Raw genomic sequence first — 17,852 nt, 5'->3', positions numbered from 1 at the left:
TTCTTCATGGAAGGGGTGATGTAGGATTGGAACAGCCTGCCCAGGGAGGTGGAACCACCATCCCATCCCTGGTGGTGCTTAGGGACATGGTGTAGTGATGGACTTGGCAGTCCTGGGTTGAAGGTTGGACTTGATGATCTCAAAGGTCTTTTCCAACCTAAATGATTGTATGATTGTATGATTCTGTACCCTGTGGAACTACGTATCCCTATCAGTATCATAATTAAGTGCTATCAATTATATTAAACACCTTTCAGTTCTTTTGTCTGGAACCAGAACTGCTCCATTTGCTTCTGGTACTGTTTGCAAAGGGGTTGTTAATATGAGAGACAGCTGTCTGTTTTAAATTCTTGACTAAACTGGATTTAGGGGGGTTGATGACATTCTTCCTGTAATGTAATCTGCAGATGGATTCTCTATCCAGAACAGAATAGGTGGATCAGTTTTAAAAGATCTTGAACGGAAAATTCTAATTCTACCTCACTGAAGTCTATCAAAACTATCAAATCTAGAAAGGTAAGATCTAATACAGTCTTACTCTTGGCATGAAAGTAAACACGGCTGGAAAATTACCCTTACCTTCCCAAGATCTTAAGGGTTCACCAAGTCACGTCAAATTCCAAATAAATACATCTGAAGAGTTAGGATCCAGATATTCATCAATTATAATGCTGGAAGAAACACGCAGGGAGCAGATCCTCCATAAGCTTTAATGAAAAAGAAAATGCACATGAAGCACTGCGTTCTCAAGTCTGGTGCTTTGAAACTGTGTTCTTCCCTTCAAATGTGTTGTACTGGGACAGTCTCTAGCTAGTGACCAGAGAGAGAAGTTTCAAGTACATGTCCATGAGCTAACACAACAGATCACTCTGTAGGTCCCCCATATTGCAGCGTGTCCTGGTGAAGTTTTTGAAGTGTAAACTCTATCTGGTATGTTATCCTTGATAGTGCAGCCTTCCCCAGTCTGTTTTAATTCAGTGAATTCATTATATGATGAATAATATTTACTCTCAGACAACAATACGGCCAGAGTGCTAAAATAAATCAGTATGAAATTACCTGAAAGGCACAGTATGCTCAATTATTACAGTCTGCAAGTATGTATGTATCCTGAAATAAGTTACCTTTGCCAAGCTGAAGGACACAGTGTCAGACAATCACAGGTGACTGCTCTTCTGCAATTTTAAAATCCTAGAGAAACTCCGTAACCATGCCTGCAAGCAGGACAAAACCCAACCCTAGTAGTTATGTCATGGAGACACAATGGGAGAATCTGTGAAGTTTAAAAAGTTTGTATTATTATTTCAAGTTACAGTACTGAAAATTTTAGGGTTTTTTACCAGTACTGAAAATTAAAAAAACAAAACTTACAGCATCAATTTACTTGTAAATCATCCAATTTGCTTTTAAATTCTTGAATATTCCATCTGTACTTAAGGATCACTCTTGTAATGTGGTGGAAAATTATTCTTAATAGGGAGAACACAATGTTATTTAAGTATAAAACTCAGAAAAAACAGACTTTATTATTACAACCACAATCAATGTTCCCATAATTACAAAAAAGACATTATCATTATTAATTTGAAATTTGCTTATATTAACTGTGAGTCAAGTTCTTTTTCCATTCATATCCTAAAGGCTTAATATATGGGTTTGTAGTGTAATAACATACAGAATGAAGAGATGGACTGAAGCCTACCATTTCTTTACAAAATAGATCTTTTCAATAAATACACCATAAACATTCAAAACTGAGGCAAGAATATTTTTAAATGACAGTATTTTCAATTTTTTCCAAAAATGTAAGAGTGATTTGACTTTTGCATAGATGCAAAACAAATCTCTTTAACTTTTAAGAGATTCCAGAACAAAGTTTGCTTGCAGACTCTTAATTCACCTCCCTCCTTTGTAATTCTTATGATCTAATTTTAATGACAAAGCCCTAGACTACTTTTTCTAGGAAGCCCACTTTATCTACTGCAGAGAATACATGAAGAAAATTCAGTATTTCTTTTCTTTTATCATTATACAGTGTATGATCACAGAATAAGAAACTAAACATTTCTCCTCAGGTGCATTGATGCACTCAGTTTAGTACTGCAAATGCTTTAAAATGTATGTTTTATAAGATGAACTGGTGTTAGTCCAGCATATCAAGGGGGACAAGAGACACAAGGCAGTTATTAGTAATGACTTTTGAACACCAAAATATTTCAGTGTATTTTATTTTATCCTCACCTGGTGCTTCCAAATACTACCGTTTATTCAGCGTTTTTTTATCCCTTAGTATCCTCTATCGGCCGTCAGGACTAACTCAGGTCTCTGTCCCTTGGCCTAGGATTTTTTTCTCCTAGCTTGTTCCTGAGCCCTCCAGGAAGGATCTCTTGATTGCAAAAGGCAGGGAGCATGGCCAGTGCCAGGTGTGCCTGCTGGGGCAAACTGGGAGGTGAGTCAAGCACATTCGCTTGTCTGAAAAATAGCATGTGGGAATTTTGATTACTAAACCAAGACTTTTCGTTGGCTCTTCACTAAAAATACACTCAAAATACATATGTGAGAAATAAAATGAGGAAGCTGAGAGCAGGCATATTGACAGAGACCAGTTCCAGTTTATGCATCACTTCACAAAAGTTGGAAATGAACTGGGTACAGATGTGGTTCTGCTTCTCGTGCTAGGAACTCATCTGTGATTTTCCTCTCTTTTTTTACACTTCAAAACTTGAGTGTTAAGTTGAATGAAAATTTTCAAGTTCAGCTTCAGAGCTGCAGTATATCAGAGCAGTTCTGACAAAACTGATTCTTCTGGAATTTCTCTGAACAGAAGTGCCCATCGGGGTCACGAGTGAGACTCAGAGATCTGCCTGTACCTCTGCGAGGGAGCAAACGGGGAAGAGCTGCAACCTGCCCTTGGTTCTCTCTTCCCTTCTGTTGTAGACATGGCAAGTGGTTAAATGTAATCTTAAAACTAAACATCAGGCATCTGGTTATTTGCCTTGTTGATGTCCCGTGTATAAATACCCTGCTACTCCCTGATGCCAAAACTACACAATGACTATGTAGTTGGCATCATCTGTGGAAAGCGTTTTCTGAAGGGAGCTGTCTCACCAGACACTGTGGATGACTACTCCACTATATCTTCCATCTCTTTTAGGAGTGTGACAGCAAAGTAGATCTGTAAGGCATCAAATCTTTTGATATTTGCCAAACACTGAACCTAGCTGCAAGGCAGATACCAAATTTGGAAGACTGGGCCTGAAATAACTGTTCCTCCACAGAGACAGTGAAGAAAATCTGGATTTCAGCCAGCTGTGAGAGAAGTTGCTCCATAGTCACGGGAACGCTAGCACGCAGCTGTGGAGGAGAACGCACATGGGCCCCGTGGCAGCCAACAGCACTCATGGCCTGCACCTCCATTCATGCTTCTTGGGAGCGTGGCAGAAAAAGGGAACTTAATAGAGTTACGTGGTTATAGCCATTTAAAGAAAACACAAAATACCGTCTGCCACCACACTCTCCTTGCCACCCAAATAGCAGACCGGTGGGTGCTACAGGAACTGATCCACTCTTCTGTAACTTTGATTCTTCAACTGCAACGTCTTTAAGAATCATAATTCCTTTGGGAGAGAATAAGTAGCTATAGCACCCACAAGACAGTAATTATAATCCTTTATTTAGTAACCATTTGATCACCTAGACTTAGAAGCTTCAGCTTCTATGGCGTCTGAGCTTTTAGATAACAAGGTATCCGTTTAGTCATATGTAAAAGGAAATTCTGTATTATTAGTGGAAATATTCTTTTGAGGAACCTGGTAAGGAAAAACTGCCTTGGTATTCTTTTTTGTTGTTATTTGGGGTTTTTTGTTGGTTGGTTGTTTTCAGATCCTCTTGTCCCATAATATCTGTTGTCATTTATGGCTTATTACTTTCAGTAACTCACAACTTTTATAATATTGACTTAAAAAGTTTGAGTTCCTCACTGTTCTCAGACTCTTTTGAGCAAGGTGCCTGATGTTATCCTTGCGGGTGTACAGAAGCTTCCTGAAAATGTGAAATACTTGGCAAACACCCCATGCATCTACAACAGGATTTTAGATTGAGTAAGGGCTGGATTCTTTAAGTGCATTTCCCAATCCCTTCCACTCTCTGCACTTTGATTTGCACTCTCCCTCTGCACAGGGCTGGTTACTTTCAGGTGAAGCCAAAGGGGAAGACGCCCTCCAAGCACCAAGATCACAAGGGCAAAACGCAGCTTGACTGATGCAACCCCCTCCTCCCCGATGGTGTGGGGTGGGGGTGTTGCATCTTCAACTCATTTTTTGCTCTGCAAACCCACTCCTACTGCACTGCATGACTTGCTAATGTAGACACAGTTTTCCTTTCCTCTAAGGAAAGCAGGGAAAGAGCAAAGAAAAACTGAAAAACTTTTGAGCAAACCCCACCACGGGTAAGTCTTGTCCAGTTGGTGCTTCCTAGCAAATGTGAGTATGTCTGCCCTTTTCATGCTAGTTCCAATTATTTCATGGTTACTTCAGTTCTCCCACACAGAGGTACAAATTGGCAGAGATTTGCCACAGTACCAACCAGTTTAGGCATTATTAGCTTTTAGCTTTAAGAATTTTAATGGATAGTAAGGTACTCTCCATTTGCACCAAATATTCTGTATTATATTAAAAATCACTGGTTTGTTCTGTCACTTCAGTAAAAATAATTAGAACAATTTACTGTACTTGCTGAATGCAGTTGATTAAGTGGAACATGCCTGAAAAGACAGGTTCTGATGGATTATCCTCACTTGTTCACGATTGTATCTTCCCTTGTGTACGTCACCAAGAAAGAGCCCTGTGGCAGCCACTGCAAATGCAAGCTTGTATGTTTCAAATATCTCAAGTGCTTTATTATTTCTATGACCATTATTTAGATACTAACTACTCTTGGTTTTATCTTTTAACATGATTTTAGAAAGTGAAAATATGCATAGTTTTTATGAGTTAGCAGAAAGTACTGCACTATTTGCTAATCAGAAAGAACTACTTGAAGTGCAAGATGTTTATTTACTAAGTTCAGGTTCATTTTGTTTTGTAAATTCACTTTAAACTGTGCACTCTTTGTAACAGGATATACTTTGTTTTCTCCTCTGCTCTGCTATTCAATCTTCTCATACCATAGAGATAACTTTTTATAATTAGGGTTCTATTTTTCATCTTGAGTAGAAGGTGGGGGGTGGGGTAGGTAATGTTCTTTCTCTTGCCAGATACTCAGAGGAGCAGTTTGAGCCACCAGAGAGAGCTGCACATCCAGCTATGTTGGACTAAGTGAGCTACTGAAATGCTTCCCTGCATGAAGTCGGAGCACGGCCTCTGCTTTAAGACTGCATGCCTGTGAAAGCGTAATACCTAAATGGTTAAAAGAAATCTACCTCAAATGTTTATGTGAGTAGTCATATGTCAACAGTAAATACTGATTCCCTAAACTTACTAGCAATGGTCAGTAATTTCAAAGAATACAGTACCCTGAACACTTTTAATATGTATGATTTCTTTTCCTGAAGCATTGGGAATATTTGGTTGTTAATTAGATGTTAAATATTTCATAATTAACCATAAGTTTCTTTGTATTTATTTTCAGCTGAGTAGTTCAATTTGACAGGTGAGATTTTCATGCCTCCTATGGTCTGTGTATTTCTCTCAAACCTAATTCACATGTAAAAATATGTATGTTAGCTGCACTTTGAGTTCCAAAATGGAGCAATGTTCTTGTAATGAATTCCAAAACTGAAAATTTGAGAACTAGATGGTCGGCACAATCAGTTTCAGAGCTTTCTAGACTGTGAAGTGAGCCTTGTTTTATATTCCCAGTGAAAGAACAATCAGATTCTAAAATGGCCACTACAGTACAAACATAAAGAGGTCATCATGGCTATTTTTATGTACTTTGCTGTTTGAAATGAGTATTTCCAGGAACACTTACAGCATCAGAAAGAGGGATGAGAACAGAGGTGCAAAGCATCATCAAACCTAAGAGAAGACCTTTAAAATCAATGTCTCAGTTGTTGGACAAAGGAAGTGAAACTTCCATCATAGATTTGGATATCATTGTGCAACCCTTAGAGTTCATGAAAAAGAGCAAAGAGCAAAGGAGAGATTTTCCATCAATCCACTGACCTTAATTAAAGTCTAGGGCAGTGCTTCTCAGCCTTATTAACCTGTACCTGACCTCACTTAATCAAGTCTCCTGATAGCAATAAGGGATATGTCAGCTTTTCTGGGATGCTGTGGCTTCAAAAGCTTGAGCTCCTGCTGTACTCGAGGAAGCAGGCAATCTGTGCTTACAGGCATGGGAAATGAAGACTCCCAGGAGGGCAAAGCCTGGGAACTGGTGCCTTGCAGTCCCAAGAGGACATTCTGCCCCACCTGCAGGTCTGCACCTACAGAAGAGATTCATTGCCCTGGTAGCAGGTGGGGGGCCGGGAGCTGCACCTGGTGGAGCACCCAGCTGGCTGCACCTGAGCGCAGGCAGCCAGGGAAGTGGCAAGTGACAGCAGCGCAGAACTGCTTGCTGTGGGGCAGAGGTCCCCACTGCTGACCTGAGCTAGGTCAGCACCTAAGGTTTGCTGCTTGCTGGGGGTGTGGATCCAGAGCATTGCGGGGAGGCTGCCAAGGCTTCTCTGGCTCTCAGCCTGTTCCCCTCTGCTGCTCCTGCACGAGCACCACGCGGGCAGGGGACACCCAAAGCACTGCAAGGATGACTGTGGCTCCAGAGGCAAGGGCCAAGGGCACCAGAGCCCGGTGGTGTCACTTGCCAGTGAAAGAAGGAGCTTGAGGAGGAGTGGATAACAACCACTTTTGCAGCTGGTATCAGTTATGGGGTTCCAGCTTTATGGCTACCTGGACATTTTGAGGATCAAGGACAGCTAACTGCTCCCACCTGACTCAGTGTGACAAAACCTCTTCTGAGGTTTGCCAAGCGTAGCTAACCTGGTAAGAAAAGCTTTAAACTAGGAACAGCAAGGGAGGGAGATGATGAGCCATGATCAGGAGAGGAAGCTGTGGCTTGGACTGACAAGCAAAGGGCACAGAGTGATGTGGATGGGAGGGACCTTGCAGCCAGCAAAGCAGGGTGGAAGGGCGCCCAACCCAAGTGTAGGCGCACAGCTAAGGATGTGCACAGAGGGCTGCGTGATGGCAAAAGCTCTCACACCCTTTCTGGAAAATCATCGTGACCGGGTGCCTCTCTACATGCTTGTAGCAGGTAGTCACTAGGGACTTCACCTGCCTGTCATGACTTTTCAAATACAACTGACAAGTGGCTTAGTGACTATGTCTGCCAGATCCTTCAGGATATTGGAATGCGTCTCATCAGGTCCCATGGATCTGTGGATGTTCAAAATGTAGGCTCATCGGCAAATAGGAGTTTGTTAATTTACAGGGATTACAGCCTTTAATCACTGGAGACTTTAGACACCTAGATTCAAACACCTGCAGTCCTCAGAGCCTGCACGCAGCTGTTGTATAATCTGGCAGTAGCTGAACGTCCTCAAATTTCTATATTAAATTTTACTGCCTTTCTAAATTTCTGCTTCTGATCGCACACCCACGCTACACCCTGGATTCAAAGGTCTGAGCAGCTCAGTGCTCATCCAAGAGGATACATTCCTATACTTGTCTTCCTTCACAGTTCAGGGTCATAGGCATTTTAATTTGCCCCCAGATTGCCAGACTGCAAGGTTTTTCCCTTGTGGCTTTGGCAAGAGTTGTCTTGACATAAGCCCAGAAATGGGACAGGTATTATTAAGAGTAGAAGGCTATGTTATGAACTTCTTCAGTCTAGGCAGAAAACCTCTCTGATTTCTCCTAGAAGTGTGAGAACACAAAACTCTATTTAAACCTCACAATGAAATACAAAATTTTCCTTGTGAGCTACATATTTGCTTGTTTGAATTAGATTTGTGGGTGTCAGCGTGGAAGGCATTGCTGAAAACCTAGAGATGAAATGGTAACTTCAGCTCCGCTGCTTCCTTGCCAACATAAGGCATTCAGTGTAAAGAATTTGAGAAGTGTTTTGATCCTTTATAGAAAAATGCAGTTAATAGTGACATCTATGAGCTTGAAACAAAGCTTTGGAGAGTACAGGGAGGCAGGGGAAAGAGCTTCCCTGAGATTCAGGGACACAGTGCTCCCGTCAAGCCTGATACACCGTGCTCTAACCCCTATATTCGAAGTTATGTGTAAGGGTGAAATAAATGAAGAACGGAAGAGTTGTACTCCCCCTTTATGTGTAGGATAGACAGAAAGATTATTCTATAGTTAAGGAACAGAAGTGAAAAGGATTGGCACTGGGTATGATCGTCAATAAGATGGAGGAATGCCTAATTGTCTTAGAAGGTCTAAACCACCAAAGAAAATCACACTGGCACATTAGAAAATTATATCCTGAGAATAGAAGTCAAGTAGCCTCTATACATACTGATCCATACCCACGCTTAATCTCTAAGAACCCCACTGAGGGGAAATTAGCGGCAAAACCAAACAAGACACCACTTAAATTGTCACCTGGGGAAGCTTCATTAATGATCGTCAGATAACCTTTACTGTCCACAATTAAACTGCAGTTAGCAGCTCTATGTTTAAGGCAAGTAGTCCACCAGAGGCCAATATACTGCCATTTAACGACTGGCAGTTCAAATATCCAGTAAAAATACCCTCTGAGCAAAGATGAACTTGGGAAGCTTTTTACTTCTTGTCATTAGACTCAATCACTTATAAATGAACTGCTTTTAGATCACAGGGTTGCAGGTTTTGGGTGTTGTTTTTTACGTAGCATGTTGACTTTAAGGATTTGCACTATAATTGCTAACACTACCAGGCATGTGATCCTTTTTTAATACTGAAAGATCTGGTAAGATTTTTACTTTTGAAGTGAACCTCCTTGTTTCCCCCTCCCGCCTACCCTGCTTTCGCTCACATCTCTAACTGGATGAAATGGACCTTTCCCGGTGAAACTAAATGGGAAAAATGGTTCCAGAAGATCATGTGATGCACTCCAGCTGCTGAAAGCTGTTTGGTCTGTTCGAGCCAGTGTAGAACTAAGCCAAAGCAAAATCCTCTGAAATATGCAGAACTAGAGATTTCACTGTACACTCCTTCTCCCAATGTAGAGGAAACATCCTAACACTCTTTTTTTTTGAACAAATTTCTATTGTTTGGCTCATTTTTCACAGTTGTGAAGTGAGACTTTTTACCAAAGTCTAAACCCAGAAGTAGAAAGCATTTCCATTTGTAAGGGTCCTCTATTTCAGTCATTGAAACAGTCACATCAGGATTACCAGGCTTTCTGAACTGGTCAACAATAAAAATGCATGCATTTAGAGAAAGCCAAAAAGTAATTCATAGTCTTACAAGGGTTACCTGAAGCTCTGCTGACAAAAAGAAACTCTTAGCATTTCTGTCATGCACACCTACTTGCAGAAAACTTTCAAGGACTGAAACACAGAGGGTCATTACTGGAGGACTCGGTATTTTGTGACTGAGGAGACTTAACTAGTTGCAGGGAGAGGGCAGAAGAGTCTGACTGACATAGACTTACGTGCATCTGAAATTATTTCTCACTGCTTTTTCTTATTATAGAGGAATATCTATATCTGATTTCCCAATGGGACTATTTATTGATCTATTTAGCACACGTAAAGGCCATCTCATTTGCAAGAAGGGGTAAGACTTCTGATTTTTTTATATACACGTTAAAAAATATTCTTCTGAAATGGTGGCATTCCAAAAAAATCACAAACACTACTTGTGCAAGCCACACTTTTAACAGGAGTTTACAGGATAATTGCTAAATTGCTAAAAGAAAAAAAATCCAAACTTTGTTTTTTCAAGACGTCTGTTCTGGTATCACCTCTCTCTCACAGCTTAGTATCAACCTATTTACTTTACAGAGAATTAGTTCATCGTGTTTTAAGCAAGCTGGGGAGAGATGACTGGCAGCAGCTGAAGCAGCAAGGACTAGAAGGCGGAAGGTCATGCCAAACCACTGGCACTGACTGCATCAATGTGAAGACAAAAGGATTAGAGATGGCACCACAGACAGCAATGTACATTACGTTTTAATTTGTCCTAGCTACCATGAGGGTTTGCTGCTGTTGGGCTCTCTCTGCAGAGAGACAAAGTTAGAGAAAAAGTTACTTCTCTGACATGAGATGCTACGCACCTATAGAAAGCAGGAGTGATGAGTTTCAACCATAATGCAGTCTTTGAAGGCAGGTCTGTCGTCTTCCACAGACTGGTATGAAAAAGCTGAGAAAGGACAGTGCTGGATCAGGCCCTTTTTTCTTATAAAAAGGGGTGAAGTTAAAGGATTTAATCAGCTATAGCTACTGAGCTATTTGGATGGCAGATGTTACAGACACCTGCCATTATTCCAGGGGTGAGCTAGCTTCCAAAACCACCTCAGCCATACACTGGACGTGCTGTTCAGGCATTGCAGTGCTAAGCACAGCATGCAGACATTTGGTTTGCACTGCTATCTGTTTAGAATTTTTGAGAGCGAGGTGTCTTGGAGCAAGTAAGACTGTCAGGATCCACAGCAGGGGTTTGTAGCTTTTAGCTACCCAGGATGAAATACTGGGGTAAAATTCTCATAGGACTTGACAACCCCAGCTCAGAGGCAGTGCTTTCCTCCACCAGAGCACCCAGCTAAGGAGGCAGCTTGCATTTCTATTTATTACTACCAGATAAAAGCTGATAAACCCAGTAGGATGATGATTATTATGGTCATCTGAGAAGGCAGGAAACCTTTGTTTAAACACCTCCTTTACGTAATTTTAGAGTGGGGACTCCAAAAAGGACAAATCTCTTTTAGTTTCTAGTCAAATACATTAGTAACTTGGCTGCAAGATATTTGAGGGTTTTGGCAGTCTCAGCTGTTGAAACTGTTCTGCTTTCTATAAAACACTTGCATAACAATGGCAGCAAGTGACACACCAAAGGACAGTCTAAAAGATAAAATGCACCAATTAGAAAACACAGCCCTTGCCCCTGTGCAGACTTACGTTACATACTTTGTGTCATAAATTGGAAAATGTAAACAGTCTAGGAATTAAAGGCCAAAATTAAGATAAGAAGCCTTACCCACTATGATCCCAGTCAATCTCTTCTTTTTTGTTCCATCTGCTGGTTCTTTCCCCCCACCCCGAGCTGCACAGGGAGGGGAGAAGGGGCCAGTACAGAAAGGATGGGATGGCCTTGTTGCCTTCTTCATTTCAAGAGAAATGAAATACTGAAAGTTTCAGTGTACAGGCCAGACCAAGGTCAGGTGTCAGGCTGTCAGAAGCCAACGTGTGTCCATCGGTCAGGCATCGAAGATGGATGTGGTGCTGTGCAGGAAATGCTGGCTCACCTCTGGCAAACACAAGTAGTCCCTGAGTAGGAACCTAGGCTGGAATTTAAAATGTACCCATCAGGGCTGGACTAATTCCACCTGACTTTAGCTATTATTAAATCAGATATTAGCTATTATTAAATTAGCTGCTTGGGTTTCCCCCGCTGCTGAAGGGTATCAGTAGGCAAATCCAGAGGATTATTCAACCCAACCTACAATATTTCCATTTACTCCACTAACTACATGTTTAGTCTACTGAACTTAGGTGAAATAACTCTAAAGTATGCCTCCAGTCTCTTTCAAGACGCCTAAGACCCTGTTTGGATAAAGCTATCCCTTTATAACAACACAGAAAGGCATTTATTTGGTAATAGCTCCTGGCTGTTAAGGCACTGGCACTCCCTTAAGATGTGAAAGATCAAGTCAGAGGAAGAATGCCAGCAGAATGCTTACCACACCGCTACTCTATAAACAACTCTTATCTGCCAAACATGAGTGAGCAGGTCTGATACCTGCCAAAAAAAGTCCTGCAAGTAAATCAGGCAGGTTAACAACATGTGAATCTGACCAGGGTGCAAGTACAACCCTCAAGACTGCATTTGCTTTCTCTGCTTGGCAACAAAAATTCCTTGAGGGACTTTACTGGACTAAGAGGAGAGAAGTAGAGATCGTAAAGGAAAGTCTGGGCTCAAGCTGAGGCTTTACTGTGTATCTCAATTTTGGATTTAAGCACTTCACATACCACCTAGACATATTTTGCAGACCCAGCCTTCAGCACATACTATCACACAATGACACATACATAATTCACATATATAATGGATCATTACCCTCCTATTATGATGTAGAAAAAAGCGCAAATTAAGCTTTAAAAGGCAGTAATCTTGAAAACAATTCATATAAATAAAAGTTAATGGCAATCCACATACAACACATGAAGTCATTTTTATATCTACTTATCAGTTCTGGTGCACACTCCTGCATGTATGCAAAAATCTGTCATCAATCTTACTGTTCACAGCTGATTTACTATCAGCAGCTTTTAATTTCAATGAAGTATAATTTTACACAGTCAGATTAAAGGAATTCTGAATCAGATCAGATGCAATTTTTGTACATCAGCATCATAATAAATTTACCTGCATACCTGATCTGTGGCAATGTTGCTCTCCAAAACAAGCTCATTAGTAAGAATGACAAAATCTAATTAACTTTGACCCTCACAATCCTTGTTTGTTTTGAATACAGGTGGAGAGAACTAGCAGCACAACACGGAGAATGCTTATCTTGTAAACAACAACAAAGAATACTTTATTTAGAAAAGGGAACCATTACTAGTCATGTCTAGGCATTGTATAGATAGCAGTCTTTCATATCTGGAATAGGCAAGACAGAAAGGAATATAGTTTATATCAGTCAAGACATAAATTGGAATTAAAATAACCCAAAGCATGAAAATTTCAGTGTAAAACACTACAGCTGTACTTGTATGAATTAAATGAATGCAAGATTTGAAACTGTGCTGAGTCTGCCAGAAGAAGGCCACAAGCCACTTGGGCTTTTTTCAAAACATGTCCACTAATGACACCCTCATTAGGTAGTGCAAAGCTTGCAACATTGCTTGCTTCACTTTGGGGTATATGCAAGTAAATTGCCACTCGCACATCCTCAAAACCCATGAAACAAATGCATAGTATCCATAATGCTAAGGTAAAAGAACGTAAATAGTTGGCGATCCATTTTCTGGCAGCACAGCAGCAGATTGAAGGGAAATGCATCTCTGAAGGGCCCTACCATGACTATAGGAAGAAAAGCCAGGTTGTTCTCAGACCCTGCGTTCTCTCAGGTTGTGTTCCACTTAACAGGTGCTCTGTGCACATTATTCTTCCAGCCAGATTCTCCAGAAAGAGAGAAAAAGTAATTTTTTGTTGGACAGTCAGTTGGGAATACTATTTCTTTTTTTAATACCCTTTTTTAGGAGCCATATATACATAAAAATTGAAGGATTAAGCACCTGGGTGATCTGCTCAGTTCTGTGACCTGGTTCCTAGGGAAGTTGTCAGACTTCACAACTACAGAGAACTATCCTCAGCCACTGTTAAGAGCTCTGTCAGCATAGGATTAGGAAATACTCTGGTTAGAAATGCTCTAGCAGATACTCGGAATAATCTTTTGAATAAGCCACTAATATTGAAGGCATCAGCCAACTTTTTTAAGACAAAGGCCAACAGACAGCATCAGCAACAGCTTTAGTTGTTGCATTAAAGTACTGATGATCATGTTATATTGTCTTCTGTAAGTCACCACCTTTGAAAGTAAGCTCTTACAAATGCAATGGCCACCTTCTGCATACACTAAACATACACATATTTAAAGCTCCCTTTGCTTTCTACAGCCATTCCCACAACGATGTTATCTACCACATAAGATTGCTCCCTACACACCTCAAATTCTAGCTGTAACATAAGCTTAGCAAAACAACCGTCAAAGTTGTGTTTATTAGGTCTATCTTTCTTGGCATATATCTGACGACTTTTTTTTCAGTTTTGGCACTTTCAATTTACTTTCATAATGTGTGATTAGCCCTGCAGCTGAAATATTACAGCTCCCATGACTTAGCAGATCATCTTGTTATACAAAGTTCTGCAATCTTACGGACACTTGTCTATCATTTATTCTTTCATTGCCTCAATCTCTTCTTCAGATTTACAGCAAGTAATTTTCTCTTCCAGGGCTCTTCTGATCTGAAAGTTCTCCAGTAACTTTAGAAGATTTTCATAATGCCTCTCAAGATGGATACAGCCATATCGGATCATTGTGTTCAAGGTCTTCTAAGTATCTCTGCAAACACTGCAAAGAAGCTGTGCAAGTGGGATCCCTGGGGGGATGGTTCCTGTTGTTGGCTTCCCACACACTGCCTCTTCAATAAACTGCCCTGGTTTGCAGCTGCTGGTCATAAATTTCACTACACAGCTTATTTAGCAGAGGGGAAACAAGCATCTGTAAGGAAGTATAATGATTGTACTCAGCACATTCCTGTCCAGCAAGTGATGGCTAGGAGACAAACTGGTGCTTTATTAATAGATTGCCTGCCCAGTACGTGGCCCACATCCCAATTTCTCTGCACCCCACCAGGGGTCACCAACACCACATTACAGATGTTCCTCAGCAGGGCAGGCAACTTTATTGTTCTATCATAATAAAGTATTTACACACTGCACAGCCACTCTTTTACACAAGCATATAGTTATTGGTACATTCATGAACCACATAAAAAAGATTTTGCAAAGACTGACACATTGTGGGGTTTCCAAGCATGAAAAAAAATAATCTGTAGCCTTCTAAAAGACAGCCATTTGGAGGGCCTGTCAAAAAAAGTATTCCCTCTGAACTTAAGTTCTCTCCAGAGACCACTCCCTAGCTTCAAAATATCCCCATTTGGCATTAACTAAATCTTGGCAATGACAGACATCAAGAATGAACCTGTGCAAATAACATTTTCTCAAGAAATCCCACAGCAGGAACAAGAAAATGGAAAACCTTTATGGGAATTACTACATTTCTGAAATATACCATGAAGCTCACAACTCAATGCTGGTATACATCTATATACCGTTATTTACATACAGGATCTAGGGACAGGGAAAATTAACTAGGATATGGTGCCTGCCCAATAAGTATGTGCACCACTGCAAGCCACACTAGGTTCATCCCTCAGCTTTCAGCCATAAGAACTTGAGAAACTGAGAGCACTGACGAGGAAGTTAAGCCACACAAAACAGGAGGAAGCCTGTCACCATCAGGTGAAACCACAGGAGCCACATTATCACATATCATAAATCCACCAGCCTAACTCACCTGGAACAGCACCCTCAGACAACACAGACAGAACAAGCTGCCAATAGCCTAGTCTAAAATAAAGTTTTACCTTCAGCCTTAACTCAGCTCAGACTACTGTTGTCTTAAGTATTCCCAGAATAACAGCTGTATGCAGTTACCCATCCATACTGGGAATTAATTAGTTACTTTGAGAAGACTACTACCGTTCTTACTAGTCAACAGTCCCTCACCTAGCCAAAAGTGTCTCCATAAAAACTAGTTTCATTCCATGAATAAACTCCATCTCCCTCCACCAAGGCAAACAGTAGCTCAAGTTTGCTTAACAAATGCAAGTGCTATTTGAGTCTTCTTCAGACAGCACTTCTAACACATCCATCCAGTCTCAGATGAACTGTTTCAAGAGTAGAATAATCCCATCTTGGAGCTGGGTTTATTGCAGCATGTATTAAAGTTTCCACTTTTTGCAGCGAGTCAAGGCACTAAGCAAAACCAACTTTCAGGCCACCAAATCATTCTTCTCTTATCTCCTCACTAAAAGTAGTCAGAGCCTGCGGCTCACTCCCCTCCTCCTTCTGAATGTATGCTAGAATTAGCACCTAAGCAAGGGACAGAATTCAGGCTTGTGATTTCTTCAGTCCGTCTTGGAGAATGACAACCCTCGAGGTTAGATGCAGCTGCAATATTTATGTTACATGCTTACGCAACTAGACCATTACTATCTTTCAAAACTATCTTCCCCACTGGTCCCATAAAGTTATGTAAGTCTAACTCCAATGCATTCCCTTTTCTCCTTTTGAAACTCATGCCATGAAACTAGGAAATGTCAGAATTACAAAGAACGTTCTGTAATTCATGCTATCCAAGACGGTCATCCGAGTTACGGCGAAGCACTTCACTCTCCCTCCAAAGAAGGGACTGGCCATTTAGAATACAATTCCATTTTTAATGATTTTAACTAGTGAACTCAGCAAATCACCAATGTCATTATAGGACAAGAGATGTGCTGTCTCTAGAGGAAAAGAATGACAGAAAATCCCCACAAGTTAATCCCCACAAGCTAATCCAGTTAAAAAATGTGTTAAACCAAGTAGTACTTAGAGGGAACACTGAGTATTGTATGTACACGTTTGTATGTATGATACATAATTACTCAGACATAAATATTTAATATATAAAAAATAAAGTGCTTTCTCTCAAGTCCCAATGCAGGGACATTATAAAACATTTCACCAGCTGCAAAACAAATAGATACAAAGAATACTACATCAAACACACATGAAAACAGTTAACACAACATGTACAATCTGGTGGGTGTCTCAAGAGAAAAGATCCCTTCATATACATGGTATATACACATATACCCATCTTTACTCAATATATTATGACAATATATATTTCAAAACTTTGTTATAGACAAAAACCCCCTACAAAAACGCAACAAAGATCGAGCAAAGTCCAAGACTAACAAAGTATTTGCTACTCTTGCCCACATCACCACCTCCACTGCTGGGAAAGATATGCCAGTGCTCTTTTCTGGGGTGCAGTGCCTCCACATCCTGCAAGGCACTGTGAGCAGCAGCTGTGAAGTTAGTGTCACCAGTGGTGAGTAAGTCAAATACACATGAGTAAAAGTAGATGTCCTTCACCAGTATCTTCTCATGGCATTTGGTGGTGGCAGTTTCCAGCGTGTACACTGGCTGGATATGAGCAGCATCACCCTGAGGGAGCAACTGCCCCATCACAGGCAATGGCAAGTGGCCACTATCATCAATACGTTCACTTGAAGGGCAACCATTTACACACAGCTGCAGATCCTGGGTCTCCTCATAGGCCATGACCAACTCTTGAGGCATGCGAATGGCCAGCGTTAAGTAGTGCCCAAGCTGGCGTATATACACCGTGGTCCCAATGTACCTGGCATGCATTTCGACGTATTTGCCACTGACTTTCTCCACAATTTGCAAGCTCTTGATGTTCCCAGCACCTCCACTTGTTGTACCATCAACAAAAGCTGCAGGCAAGTCATCAGTCACTGCTTGATATACTTTCTGATCTGTACAGTCTTGGTATGATTTAAAGATAATAGTTATCTGCGGGGGTGGGGGGGTGAGAAAAAAAAAAGGCAAAGTTAGTGGAAAAAAAAAATCATCATTTCAACCCCATTTCCATTTTGCAGCTGAACATATCTGGGACTGCCTACCATGTCAGAGGCTGAGAGCTGTCCCTGAAGGAAAACAGTCTGTACACATGCTTAAAGCAGGATTTTACCAGATGGCAATTGTTAAATTTGTTCTTCAGTTGGCCTGGAAGCATATCGGCATGTGGCAACAGCCACACGGTCAGGAAAGGAAAAGGCTTTATATTTAATTAAGCATCACAATTCCCTCCTGCTTGGTGGTTTCTTAACACTTTGGAATGCATCCTATAGTCACAGAGAAGTGCCAAATGGTTCCTACAATGCTAGCCACTATGGCAAAACCAGAATGAGACTGCAAAATCCCAGAAAGGTACAAAAGAACCCAGCTTTCCCTACTCACAATATTCTCATCACTCCTTTTACAGTAACTGTATGACCCTTGTCATGGTACTGTACACTTGATGGGTCCGTTACCAGTATTAGCTGTGTGAGACTA

At 40.9% G+C, this 17,852-nt stretch overlaps 1 protein-coding gene across 1 annotated transcript in view; it reads right to left on the bottom strand.

The window, feature by feature from the left end:
- Positions 1 to 691: 691 nt before the first annotated feature.
- RGMB (repulsive guidance molecule BMP co-receptor b) overlaps positions 692 to 17,852 on the bottom strand; it is a 34,161-nt gene continuing 17,000 nt past the window's right edge. The window contains exon 3 of the mRNA XM_055699872.1: positions 692 to 17,309. Coding sequence (XP_055555847.1) covers positions 16,644 to 17,309 — 666 coding nt within the window. The 3' untranslated portion in view covers positions 692 to 16,643. The remainder of the gene's footprint in view (positions 17,310 to 17,852) is intronic.

The sequence above is a fragment of the Falco cherrug genome, chromosome Z (assembly GCF_023634085.1).
Source record: "Falco cherrug isolate bFalChe1 chromosome Z, bFalChe1.pri, whole genome shotgun sequence".
Taxonomy (NCBI): Eukaryota; Metazoa; Chordata; class Aves; order Falconiformes; family Falconidae; genus Falco; species Falco cherrug.
This window is presented reverse-complemented; position numbering and strand designations above follow the sequence as displayed.